Source organism: Fringilla coelebs (genome assembly GCF_963513975.1).
Source record: "Fringilla coelebs genome assembly, chromosome: 22".
Taxonomy (NCBI): domain Eukaryota; kingdom Metazoa; phylum Chordata; class Aves; order Passeriformes; family Fringillidae; genus Fringilla; species Fringilla coelebs.
The window spans coordinates 5,579,131-5,591,489 of record NC_140048.1 but is presented as its reverse complement, the minus strand read 5'-3'; the positions used below and the strand labels follow the sequence as shown (position 1 = coordinate 5,591,489).

Here is a 12,359-nt window from a genome sequence, read left to right as displayed (position 1 = left end):
TCTGACTGGTGGCTTACCTTTCCTTCAGAAGCCTAATTAAAATGGAAACTTCAAAGTTCAATATGAAAATAAAGCTTTTTCATGAAGTTCATGAAATTCTTTTTCTCAAGAGGAAGGAAGGTACACAACAATTATTTCCATCCTATATCTTATGACCTAACAGAGTCATAACAGCTACACTACTCATAATTCCTAAAAGATAATTTATGGTAAAGGTAGAAAGAAATCAAACACATTAGACACAGTATTGACAAGTTGTGAATCTTTTCAATCCTTCACCACCAGGAATTTCACTATATCAGCATAACACTTATTTGCCAGTAACAGATACAACCACACTTATTTTCCATTTGGAGAACACAAGCTACAGAACAGTTTTGTTCAGCTGCTAATTCAGTGCTCAATATTCATTTCTAATTGAAACACATCTGAAACAGGGGAAATTTAGGATTTAGTTCTATCATGCCTAACGGGGGAAATAAAAAAAGTGTGGATGCCAAGAATGTGAGACATTTCTACGCATATGGCAACTATAGAAGGCTCCATTCAGAGGGAATGTAATTCCCTCTGGTGTCTATATTTAGGATCAAAGAACTTTTTAAAATACAGAACTTGGAATCTCCAAGGGATAAAAACTACAAAACTGTCTGTAGTGAACTTTATTTAACCTAAGGTTTTGTGCCAATTTAAATACACTGCAGCTCTCCACTTGAAAGAAGGCATTACCCACTGCATGCTCTGAAATGCATGGAAAAGCCATTACAGGGATAATCAGCACAACTATAAAATAGAAAAGCAATAAAATGACAAAACCAGATACAACTCCAATAGCTTACTTCTCAATTCACTTGAGCAGTGTTACTTTAAAAGCCATGATTATAGCATTACTCTTTGTTTATCTATCTACTCACACCTTAATAGCTAACTCATCTTAAAACCTAGGATAGATTTTTATTTTAGACACTTCATAAGTCAGGTAGTCAAACAATCAAAATGGAGATTTTTCCCAGCCCTCAGTGCCTGTGCAGGACACAGGCTCCTCTAGTTTTGGCTGCTTTAGTTACCAGATCCACAGAATTAGCTGCAAAGACAAGAGCCCTCTGTGGCACAGCTGAATCAGGTGAAAATTTATGCAGTGAAAATATACTTAAAAATACCTTCCTGGAGCACCAACAGCAAGATGAAAATGACCTATTGTTTCAGTTTTGCTTCTCTTGACTAACTCAAATTGGTTCTTCTCTCCACATAATTTTCTTTACCAATACTTCACATATCCTAGACACACTCATAAGGCACAAAGAAGGTAAAACAGAAAGTAAAAGACAAATCTCTGTGTTACACCATGAACATAACATATCCCAAACTCAACCTGAAATGCCATTTTTTTTATCCTGTGGACATTCCTGGCTTAGTTTTTGAGCAGATTTAAGTGCCTGAAAGCAGTGCAACACATAAGGAAGAATTCAACCTGACTATTTGAGCCTTTTTTCCCATTGTCTTCTATGCAGCAGAATTAAGATTCAACCTTTGGAAAGAGGATTAATCAAGGAGCTCCACAATGTACTACTAAGCCTTCTTAAATTATGGATTTCTCTACTTGTTCCAAAAGGACAAATACATAAACCATATAGAAAGCTTTGAAAAGGAAACTGTGTGAGACTTGCATCACAGAGACATTTCTGCTATATCAAGGAGAAAGAAAAAAAATACCTGGGAAGACAAATAAATAGTACATGGGGTGATTTTCAAAGGTATAAATAGGAAGCAGGCACTCAGCTCCTGTTGAATTTTGAAAGGAGTTCAGCATCCAACTGCCCTTCTGCCTTTGAAAATCTTCCTTCACAAACCCCTTGGTTACAAATGACTCCAAAGTTCAAAGAATGACCTTGCCCTTGTGGGAAACAGAGGAAGGCTCGTGCCTTTTAAAGGAAGATTTATGAGACTGTTGCTGCAGATGTGACTGCAATGAGGAAACACCACTTTATAGAAAGGAAACTCTAAAGAAACACACTCGATTGGGTGGAGAGGATGGGTCACCAGAGACTACAACCATGAGGACAAAGCATGGACAGAAGGACTCCTTTGCAGACAGATCCAGCTGCCTTCCAGAAGCTCAGCAAGTCTTCTACCAGACTGCTTGGATTTGCAGTGCTGAGAATTACAGCACCACCTACTAGGAGATTAAGGCAGGAATATCAGCATAGAATTTTGTTTGAGTTTCTTGAGATTGTGCAAAATAGGTAATGCTGCAAACAAGATAATTATGAGAGAGAATGTGCAAGTCATCTTTCCTCATGGCTCAGCTCTCTGGGTCAGATCCAGCTCTGCACTTGGTGATGGACTAGGTTTGATGATGCATGATGCTAGTCTTGACCTCTGTAATTATACAGACTCTGCATTTCACATCTTCTGAATTACCTTTTTTCACTAAGGAAGGGAAAAAGCAGATTTCCTTGTATACAAATAAGTGGGAAAGATTATTAGAAGATGAAGCATGACATTACACACAAAGTTACCTGTTAGGAAAATGACAAAAATAGAAAGTAAAGAATTTTTACAAAACCAAACTTCCCAACATGTCCTTGTGTCAAAAAAGCATTACTGCAGTTGTACCCATGAAGGGACTCATGCTGACACACCATGTATGTAACAAAACATTTCAAGAACATGTTTGCTAACTACCAAGTACAGCATCAACCATGGTCCTGTTTCTGACTCTTGCCTCAACCATCCCTCTCTTGGGCACTAAATACAGTTATTTTCACTGATATAATTGAATTCTTTCAGCTGTTATCAGGAAGGACAAAAAGAATGTTCACCATGCAGAGACTTTGGAAATAAACTACAGATAAATACAAAACTATTTGGAAATTCTTTAGTTTGTTGCTATGTGGCACAAAACCCCCCAAACCTCAAGTGTCAGCATAATAATTGCTATTCAGCTTAATCACTTCTCAAAAATAACAGCTAACAACTCCTGTTATATTAAATAACCCCTTAAATACTCCATCTTTCTCTAGTGCTCTCTCTCTGTGTAGATTATATACATAATTTAATACAGTTTGTTCATTTGCATGTAGGAGCAAATTATTTCTCACTTTGGTTAGCTGTTGATGTAATTTGCAAGTATCTGTACAGCAATAAGAGGGCTTTGAGTGTTTCACTGACTCCTGTTTCTGGCATCCCTGGGATGTATAGAAAGTATTTAAGAAAAACAAAACCTACAATTCAAACGTCATTTTTACAAAACAAAGATCAAGCAATTTAAGCATGGTCAATAGTTCTATTTGACTTTTTGCCTATTTTTTGCTTACTGTTATAGCAAACTTTAATATCACAATTTTTACCTTTGCAGCAGAGTTTGATACTCCATGAGTGACATTTCTGATGAGACCACCCACATTGCCATACTTTATAAGTCCAGTAACACCTTCTGAAACATCATTCAGTAGACCCATAGGGTTGCCAAGGAAATCCACAGACCCTAGAATGCTTGCTGCCTGACTCAGCAGCTCCTGCAAAATCAAGAGGAAAAATGAAGTATTTCTTATGGATCACAGTTACACCTGCAAGATTGAGGGGGGAAAAAAAAAAAATCCCACCCACAACAGAAGCTCATGCCAACCTAGGTAGGTTTATGAGAGAAATCAACACACAAATACCAGTAAAATTAACAACAGTTTCATCTTAAAATGCAGTGTATTCTTAGATATCTTCTGGGATACTACTTCTCCATAGACCAAAGAAGCCACACAGCACTAACACTGGATAGTCAGGAAAGAGTTCCCACATCCCCAGTGGAGAACTCCTCAACCAAGAGAAGTTCAGCCTTTGCCACAACACAATCTCAATCACACTGACCTCCTGGAAGTGTTTCAGAATGTCATTAATGATGAACTCCTGAGTTTCATACGGATGGACCCGAGTGAAAGGATCCAGATTAATCACAGCATCTTCAAATCGGATCAGAGGGAACCCCAATGTGCTTTTCAGTGCCTGAGTAAATAAAAGAGATTGCCATTGTAATTCTTCCCTCTGCTTCCCATTCACAGCATCCTTTAAATGGGTAACAAACCAAAATTCTCTGAAGCTGCTGGAGTTCTCTACCACTGCAGTGTGGACACTGATATAGAGAGCAATCACCTTCAAACCTTTCAATTCTAACCATTGATTAGAATTTCTTGAGTAACTCAAGAGTAACTGCATTTCTTCAGTAACTCAAGAGTCACTAACTTCCCAATGCAATCTGCTTCCCACACTTGATAGAAATATTTCAAAGCAAAATGTGTCTAAGATTTATATACAACTTTGCTATATTGTTCTAATGTTCAACTAAACTTCAATCCTAAATGAATTTTCTTGACAAAACTGGCTATTTTCCACCCTGCTGAACTTCTGTGAAGGGATTAAGTGTCAGGATGAGCTGGAATAACATACATAATTTCCTGTAAGCCTGAGGCTCATTATGTGGTCTAAAGAAATTCTTTAAACTAGCATTTCCCATTATTTTCCAAGGAAGAAAACAAAGATTGTAATTAGTTCATAGGCCATCTGTACTTTGTACTATTTATACACAAAAAACCACAGTTAAGGTGGACAAGCTATACATCCAAATAGAAACACATGTAAATAAAATAATTTGGGGAAAAAAGTATAAGAAAACTACGTTTTCAAGACTGAAAGAGGACCCTTCTTCTTCAGGTATTGATAATGGCATCTGCACACTCACCAACATCAGACACTCTGAAGAAGGCAAGAAGCTTCAGGCTGATTTTTTATCTTTCATTAATCACCAAAGCTGCCTGGTATAAGGAACATGAGTTTTTGTGCCATCTGCAGGCAATTAAGGCAAGTTACAGGTCTGAGTTAAGTTTGTGTGTAAGAGCTATTTATTTTTTCAGTAAATGGATGACCAACCAGAGTAGTCCTCATTATTCACTTGGGTAGGAAGTAATTTCCTGTTTAACTATCAGATATTATATAAGACAACTTTGTTAATACTGGTACCTAATAAAAATAATCTGTCTACACCAAATTACCAGACAGCCATGTCCAAGCCAGAAACATTAGAGGTAGTTAGAAAAACTTCCACAAAGGCTCTACTGTGATTATTCTCTCCCTCCTAGCCTGAACTCTCCTGGGCTACAGAACTGAATTGAACTCTTTCTGTGAAAGTCAATATACAGAATATGCAGGGACTGTTAGCATTATGGAGAAAAATGTATCTGCCAAGTTTTCTCTTGGGAATGCTGCCAAGATGGATCCATATGCAATCCTATACCAAGAGTGGTAGGAAATCCAAACAGAACAGTGCACAGTGCTGGGTTCTTAAAGGCACTCACCACTAGTTCTGCTTCCTCAGCCTGCATTTCAACTAATTACAAGGGTATTCATGTTGAAGCTGAAGTGCAACTACATGTTCAGGACAGGGCTGCTATTATTTAGCAGTAAGGAATATCACAGCTAAGGAATATTCTAGCTGGGAATATCACAGCCAAGGAATAGCCCAACTAGCTGTTGAACTGTCCTTGGCACAAGGATTCAGTAAAAAGAATACAAGAACATGGGACTGGTGATTTTCTGGATCATCTTGGTAAGACTCCATGACAAGCATTCATTACACAACACTTAACTTCTTTAGAAGCTTACTCATCGTGATGTCCTTAATATCAAGGACAAAAAAGCCCAGCTGGTGTCTCAGTTTTGGTTTTCTGAAAAGGCAGCAGCTCAGTTCCTCCACAGTGGGGAGGGTTTTTTATGGTTTGGTTGGTTGGTTTTGTTTCAACTCTCCCACCTTGGAGGGAAGTAGTTGTATTAGCTCAGACAGAACTGAAGTATTTCTGACTGAAATGTTAAATTAATCATTTTTGAAGTGACAACTGACTGCTGCTACTTCATTGTGTCCAGGAAGGTCCTAACACATGATTTGGGAACACTGGATGGGATTATGTCCTGGCCATAACCTGGAATCCCAGGCTCACTTCCCAACTGTGCCAGATTTATGACCATGTGAAAAAGACCAGACTTCCCACTCATTTTAAATTCATCCTCAATCTCAGTTCACTTTAATTTTCAACTATATTGCACAGTCCTCATGCAAATTCTTCAATTCCAATGAAACTACATTTTTCAGATGAAAACACTCAGAGTTGTCCTGTATTTGTCCTGTACTTGTATTTTGAATACAAGAAGTTGAATAACTTGTTTTAAGACAGTAATTCCCTTTAAGCTCTTTACACTTCCATTGTTGTAACTAAGGTCCTTTGTAAAGCAGTGAGTCATTAGGTCCAGTTGGCTGTGTTTCAACTGAAATTACAAAAATTAAGGACTATTACAGAAGAGACTGGAAATTATGCAAATTAAATGTCAGAAGTTGCTGGAACTTCTCTTATTTTTAACTTGGATAATGCAAGAGTAAATGGAAATAGAGTGTTAAGTTAAAGCATCTGTTCCCTTTTCCTCCTCTTTACTGGAAGCCCACTCTGGGAATGCACTGGTGTACCTTGAGATCCAAAGGGAGCTTGTTGGAAGTGAAGACACTCAACTTGATTTGAGGCACACTGATTTTCAGATTTTCAAAGTAGTATCGCTTTTGTGCTCCGCCTTGTTCAACAACCTTCTCATGGAGGTTTTCATCATAATTTTCAACCTCTGCATCCAGACAAAACAGAGGAATCAGAACCAATTAAAGATAAATAAATAAGGGGTTAGGAATGCACATTCTGTTAAGAGTTAACAATCCTCTGCACAAATAAAAAGTATGTGTGATTGCTGGTGGAGCCAGCAAAATTACTCATGCCTTGTGACACGAAGTTGACCTCTGAGGCTCAAGAATTTTTGTCAGATCTCTCTGCATCTCTAAAACCTGTTGAGCTTTTAATCTCACTTCTAATTTCTCTTTATCAGCACACAGAAACAAGGAGATAACACATGATTATGCAATGTTCCCACTGTGCAGTCATGCTCTTACAGTTTTCCTCTCTCTACCCTCTCTGTAATTCCTTACACACTTAACTAGAAATATAATGCACAAAGCAAGCTTTCAAATATTCACTACACAGTGGTCAACATGCCTACATGGAAGGCATCCAATAAATCAATTTACATGGAAAGTGACTCAAATTTAGTTGACATTAATAGGCTCATGTTATTTTTAAGAGCACCTGGGTGGTGTGAGGAAGCAGGGCAAAGATGAAAGATGTCCAAGTCTTATGAACTCTGACTTATGAACAATAAAACATGCTAACTACAAATAAGAAAATTATTTCTGTCTGAATCTAGGATGACATCAGCAGATAAACTACAAATAATGTACAGCAAGTAAGGAAAAAAAAAAGAGCAAAAGGAGCAGGGTAAACCAGAACAAAGGGGAGATTAGTTAAAAGGCTAAGAGCAAAACTCAAAATTTGTATTTCTTCCTCATCACTAGAGATTTAAGTTTGAAAGACCTCTGTGAAATGTGACACTGTTATTTTTCCAGAGACAATTCAGAGGATACTGTGGATTAGCAAGACAGAACTCTGGAGCATCATTTGTAGGCTTGGCCCCATTTGGAATCATGCCAAAAATAGTTCTTTTCCTGTGACAGTTATTATGTAACAGTACACAGGCTACTGCATAATAGAAGTGACTTTTTCAATTGCCACTCCAAAACAAACATTTCAGAAAGTTTCCAAAGCACAGATAAACACTAAAATAGGAGGATTAGAATAGCACCTATGAGATCAGAAGATTGAAAAGGTCTGTCTTGCCTCAGTGAATGAAAGAAAACTTACAATACAATTAAAACCAGGGGTATGGATGCCACAACAAAGGTCAGACAAAATTTTCTTGCAGTGAAGCAAGAGGAACTGCCCAAGGAACAAATTAACACAGATCCCACTTCTAGCCCTGGGTTAAATAAACAAACTAAAAAAGTCACTAAACAAAGTGGCTTGCTAAATTAATAACACAATTTCTTTTATCCCAGTTCAGATGAATCCAGATACAGGAACTGAAAATGAATCAGGCTGTACTTGGGCCATCACCTGAGCTCTGCCACAGGCACAACACCAAGTGCCTCACAGGGGCCACCGAGGCATTTCCAGCTCTGTTCAAGAGTGGGAGGTTCCACACAGCCAAGAGTGTGCTGGTGTTTTCTACTTACTTCATACACAAAGATCAGAATACTTCTGCACTTTGGAAAAGTGGGCTGTGCAATTTTATACCACACCTGATTCCGACTGGCCGTAGCCAAAGAAACTCAATAGCTTCAGAAGAAGTTTCTCCTCAATTTGAACTGTGAACTTTCGGGCAGTGATCATCAGATGCTACAGAGATAAACAAGTCTCAGTTTACAGCATTAACACCAGATATATAAGCCATGTAAGCTATTAAAAAGGACTCTATTTCAATGGAATATTTTCACTTTCATGGATTTGTAGCCAGACTCCCACCTTCAAAATGTCTTTGGTAGATTTCTTCACTTCAAGTTATCTACAGCTAGTGATGATTATTTCAATTTTCTGGAAGGGCTTGTGCTTAATTACCTAATCCTAACACTTCAAAATCTTAGCTGCATTTCCAACACTAAAATCAGCTGCTTTTCAGAACAGAGTCAAAATACATGTGTGAAGATTCCAAGTGAGAAAATAAGTCTTGACAACCAACTCAGTTTTGCCATCACAGTACATTTATCCACAGCTGGTGGATAAATTTACAACCAACGTTCCCAAATGACTGCAGTGCACAGAAGCAGGTTTATGAAGCAAGATAACAGCTTATCCCAGAGAATTTATAACCTTGTATTCATCTCCTGAAGAGCAAAACATAGATATTCTGGTTCACTGTGCTACAGCTCTCAGGAGAGAATAACTGCCTTGAAAAGTAAGGCCAGAGACTGGACAGACAGGGGTCTGGACTGATTTGTCACATTTTTAAACATATTTATTACCCTGTTCATCACTGTACTATAGCTTTAAACACTGTGAACATGAGAAGGTGGACACTGTGTTCTTTAAGCTTCAGAATTGATTCAACAAAGTGTATTTCACAAACCACTGAATTCAGATTACAAGTAAAAATTAAGAGGAAAGGTCATTTAAACAAAGTAATACCTATGTTACACAAACAAAACATTGTGGTTTACCTTGTATATATCAGTCAGTGCATTTTTACTGGGAAATTTCATGGCATTCACTTGCACAGCAGGAGCAGGGTCCAGTGGCCCATTCTCAATCCTCTTGGGTGTCAGAAAGAGCATAAAAGGCTGTGTGGTGCCAAGAAGCTGGTTATCCACCTACACAATGGACAGAAAATGGCATGGAAACTCCAGTGATATTTAGGAATGAAAATCTCAGTCATTGCTCTAAACATTTTTCAAACCTATTATGACTTAAAAAAACTAAAGACCCATGAATAAATTAATTTATTTCAAAATGGCAAATACCTGTATATCTTGCACACTGAGCTCTAGCACCTGACCAGTTGAGAGCTGAGTGTAGTGGACATTAATGTTGGTGAGGCTTGCAAACACAAGCTCTTCAGGGACTTTGTTGACCAAAGACAATCCTATTCCACCTTCCAGTTTCACAAGCACCTGAGAAAAGAAGGGGAAAAACCCACCACTAACAAACCAGCACTGAAAAAAACTGTGATATCAAATAAACATTTCTGAAAAGAGATTATTTTTTTAGGATCATCTCCAGATGATACTGGAGCTCTTTAACAAGTAGTAGCTCTTTAACAATTAGTCCTAGACTCAAGAAGGTTAAGACATATTAACCCAAGAATGAGAAGCTGTAGCAGGAAAATCTGAAGTTCAAAACACAAGGTCATCACTAGGAGAGGTTACTGACCATCATCCCCCTCCTAAAATCTAGAAAGATTTAAAATAAAAAAAGACAAGTACTAGTTGTCATATCTTACTTCCAATTCCTGCTCTGTGTCTGGATTTTTGAACTTGCGCAGATCTTGGTCCGACACTGGAAGCTGCTCTCCTTCACTGAATGAGCGATCGCTTCTACGCTGGTTACAGTCAGTTATCTGAAAACAAATCAATTATACAATGATCCCTTTCACATATATAAATATAATGATCCCTTTCACATATATAAATAACTGAGGCTTCCCCCATATAATAATAACTACATTGCCCTACCTTAGCAAATTATTTTTTAAAAAATTAAGGACAAGGGAACTTTTGAACTCACTACTTCTGGTTTATGATATTCCCATCCCTTTCATGTCATTAGAAAGGCAGCTTTTCATAAGGATTTAAAGATGTAATAGAGAAAAAGAGTATTTCCAGCATGAGCAAAGAATGTAACTGGATTCTAGTTAATGAAGGACTGTCACCTGCAGAACTCTGGTTGGCCCATCTGGGATGACTCTCACAGCCAGTACTCCTGAGCCTGGCCTCATCTTTTGGTTTGTGAACTGCTGTTCAGGTGGAACTGGCCCTAAAAGTTCAAGTGAGTTATCAGGACCTAGAACAACTTCAGCTCCATCATGAAGACCCTGTATTCCTCCCTTTGCCTGGAGGAGGAAAAAACAGTAAGGAAAGTAAATTGAGTAATTAAGTGATAGGTAAACACTTCAGATAACTGTTTACATATATTAATTTAAAACGGTATTGTACTTGCCTCTCCTTATTCTTCAGAACTAAAAGAAGATTAGTCCAGCAGCATTTTACTTGATATTACTAAAGTTTCTACTAACTCATGTTTAATTAGTTGGCAGATAAAAGGAGCAGCCAAGATCAATAATTAAGTAGTTGATAATTAGGTGGGTAATAGATAATTAAGTGGGAATAAAGTATTCCCACTGCATGTTTAAAACTGAAGCAATCACATCATCAAGGGACATTGGAAAGTCCTTCCCAGAAGTCTTCCAAAATCACAGGAAGCTTTTTAAAAGATGAACTCTGGACCTGTGCATGAGACTGTAAATCCTTACTGAGTCAATCCTTACCTCTTGCTGTCTAAAGACAGCAATACAGAGCTTTTTTGGCTGCTTCAAGTAGTAACTTACTACACTGCAGTAAAATGATCATGGTACTAACTAAAATACTTTTCTAATTTCTAATTAATAGTGCAAGACCTTTAATTATTTGAAATTAGTAAGAACATTCAAATATAAACTTAAAACATAAGGTGCTTGCACAAGTTTGTTTTGCTCTGTACTCTGAACTCGTCTCAAAGCTTTTAGTTCAATCCTAAGCCCAAATGACTCTGTCATCTACACCAGCAACAAACAAAACAGGTTTGACACATAATCAGTACTGACTTGGACAACAAGGCCATGGATGCCACAGGTCAGCTTCCCATCCTGAAAGCTCCAGGTCTGGGTGGTGCTGCGCCGCCGGTCCGGCCGTCTCAGCATCAGCGGCTCGTACCTGCAGGGGAAGCCTCAGCACTCAGAGGATGCTCCTCACAACTTTTACTCTGCACTTGTGTTAATGCTGAACATTTATTTTGCCCCAGTTCATGCTCCTAATCTCTCTTCTGAAGTGCTCTGTCAAGAGTCACCTGCTGAAAGGGCATCAGCCATGCTTTTACAAGTACTCCCAAGTCACACAGGTGATCATGAAATTTTCTAATAAAACCAGACAAAATCCAGCTCTTTCATATTCCTTCAGAACAATGTCTTTCCATGCTCAGAGAATATCAGATTAAGCATGTGTTCAAAGACACTGTTAGAAACCCCCATTGTATGTTTGTATTTCAGTACCTGTTATTTGTGACAGCTGCCAGGCCTGCAATATCCAAAATCATACTGGAGTCCTCAGAGCGAGGGGAGGGTTTGTGGGGGTTGTGAGGAACTGAAGAACCTTCATGGCAAAGCATTCCTGAGTCTGTCATCCTCCAGAGCTGGGATCGCTTTCCTGGCTCCTGTTACAGAAAAATTCAACATTTAAATACAGTACAGAGCAAATATTTTTGTTCTGTTTTGCTATCAGAGGCTTTGATTTGTAATTCCTGGAATGACTTGTATATATTTAACTTCAAAGCCCTGAATTAGAATTAGGAACTAGTTTGGACAAAGGCTTCTGATTGAACTCTGATATTCAGTGATTACACAACAGCAGCTAGATGAAGAGCTGCATTTAAAAGCTGTTTGTTAATATCAGCAATATTTAAACACAGTTTCTACTTCTTAAGAGCTCCAGAAATAGATGACTTGGCTTAAAATGCTCCTGAAAAGGAAGTATGTCCTACCTTGTAACTTCATGAGAATATCCAACACACAACCACCATATTCTGTTGTCTAGGAAGCATTCACAACCTTCCTTGCCACTTCAGTCCAGTTCCCTTTTCTGTCACCTTTATCCCTAATAAAAGTCTTATACAGAAGCACCACCACAATTCAAAATAACCTAT

The 12,359-nt window shown here is 38.2% G+C and overlaps 1 protein-coding gene across 5 annotated transcripts in view; it reads right to left on the bottom strand.

Annotated features, from left to right (window-relative positions):
* VPS13D (vacuolar protein sorting 13 homolog D) overlaps positions 1-12,359 on the bottom strand; it is a 102,003-nt gene that overhangs the window by 35,032 nt on the left and 54,612 nt on the right. For 3 of the 5 annotated variants that reach the window (XM_084220363.1, XM_084220365.1, XM_084220364.1), the window contains 10 exons: positions 11,710-11,870; positions 11,266-11,374; positions 10,336-10,515; positions 9,907-10,023; positions 9,428-9,577; positions 9,128-9,277; positions 8,213-8,309; positions 6,503-6,651; positions 3,862-3,996; positions 3,348-3,515 (listed from right to left, as the gene is read on the bottom strand). In XM_084220363.1, coding sequence (XP_084076489.1) covers positions 3,348-3,515; positions 3,862-3,996; positions 6,503-6,651; positions 8,213-8,309; positions 9,128-9,277; positions 9,428-9,577; positions 9,907-10,023; positions 10,336-10,515; positions 11,266-11,374; positions 11,710-11,870 — 1,416 coding nt within the window. Of the gene's footprint in view, positions 1-3,347; positions 3,516-3,861; positions 3,997-6,502; positions 6,652-8,212; positions 8,310-9,127; positions 9,278-9,427; positions 9,578-9,906; positions 10,024-10,335; positions 10,516-11,265; positions 11,375-11,709; positions 11,871-12,359 lie in introns of those variants that run through there. The other 2 variants (XM_084220366.1, XR_014616693.1) reach the window with 2 other exon arrangements.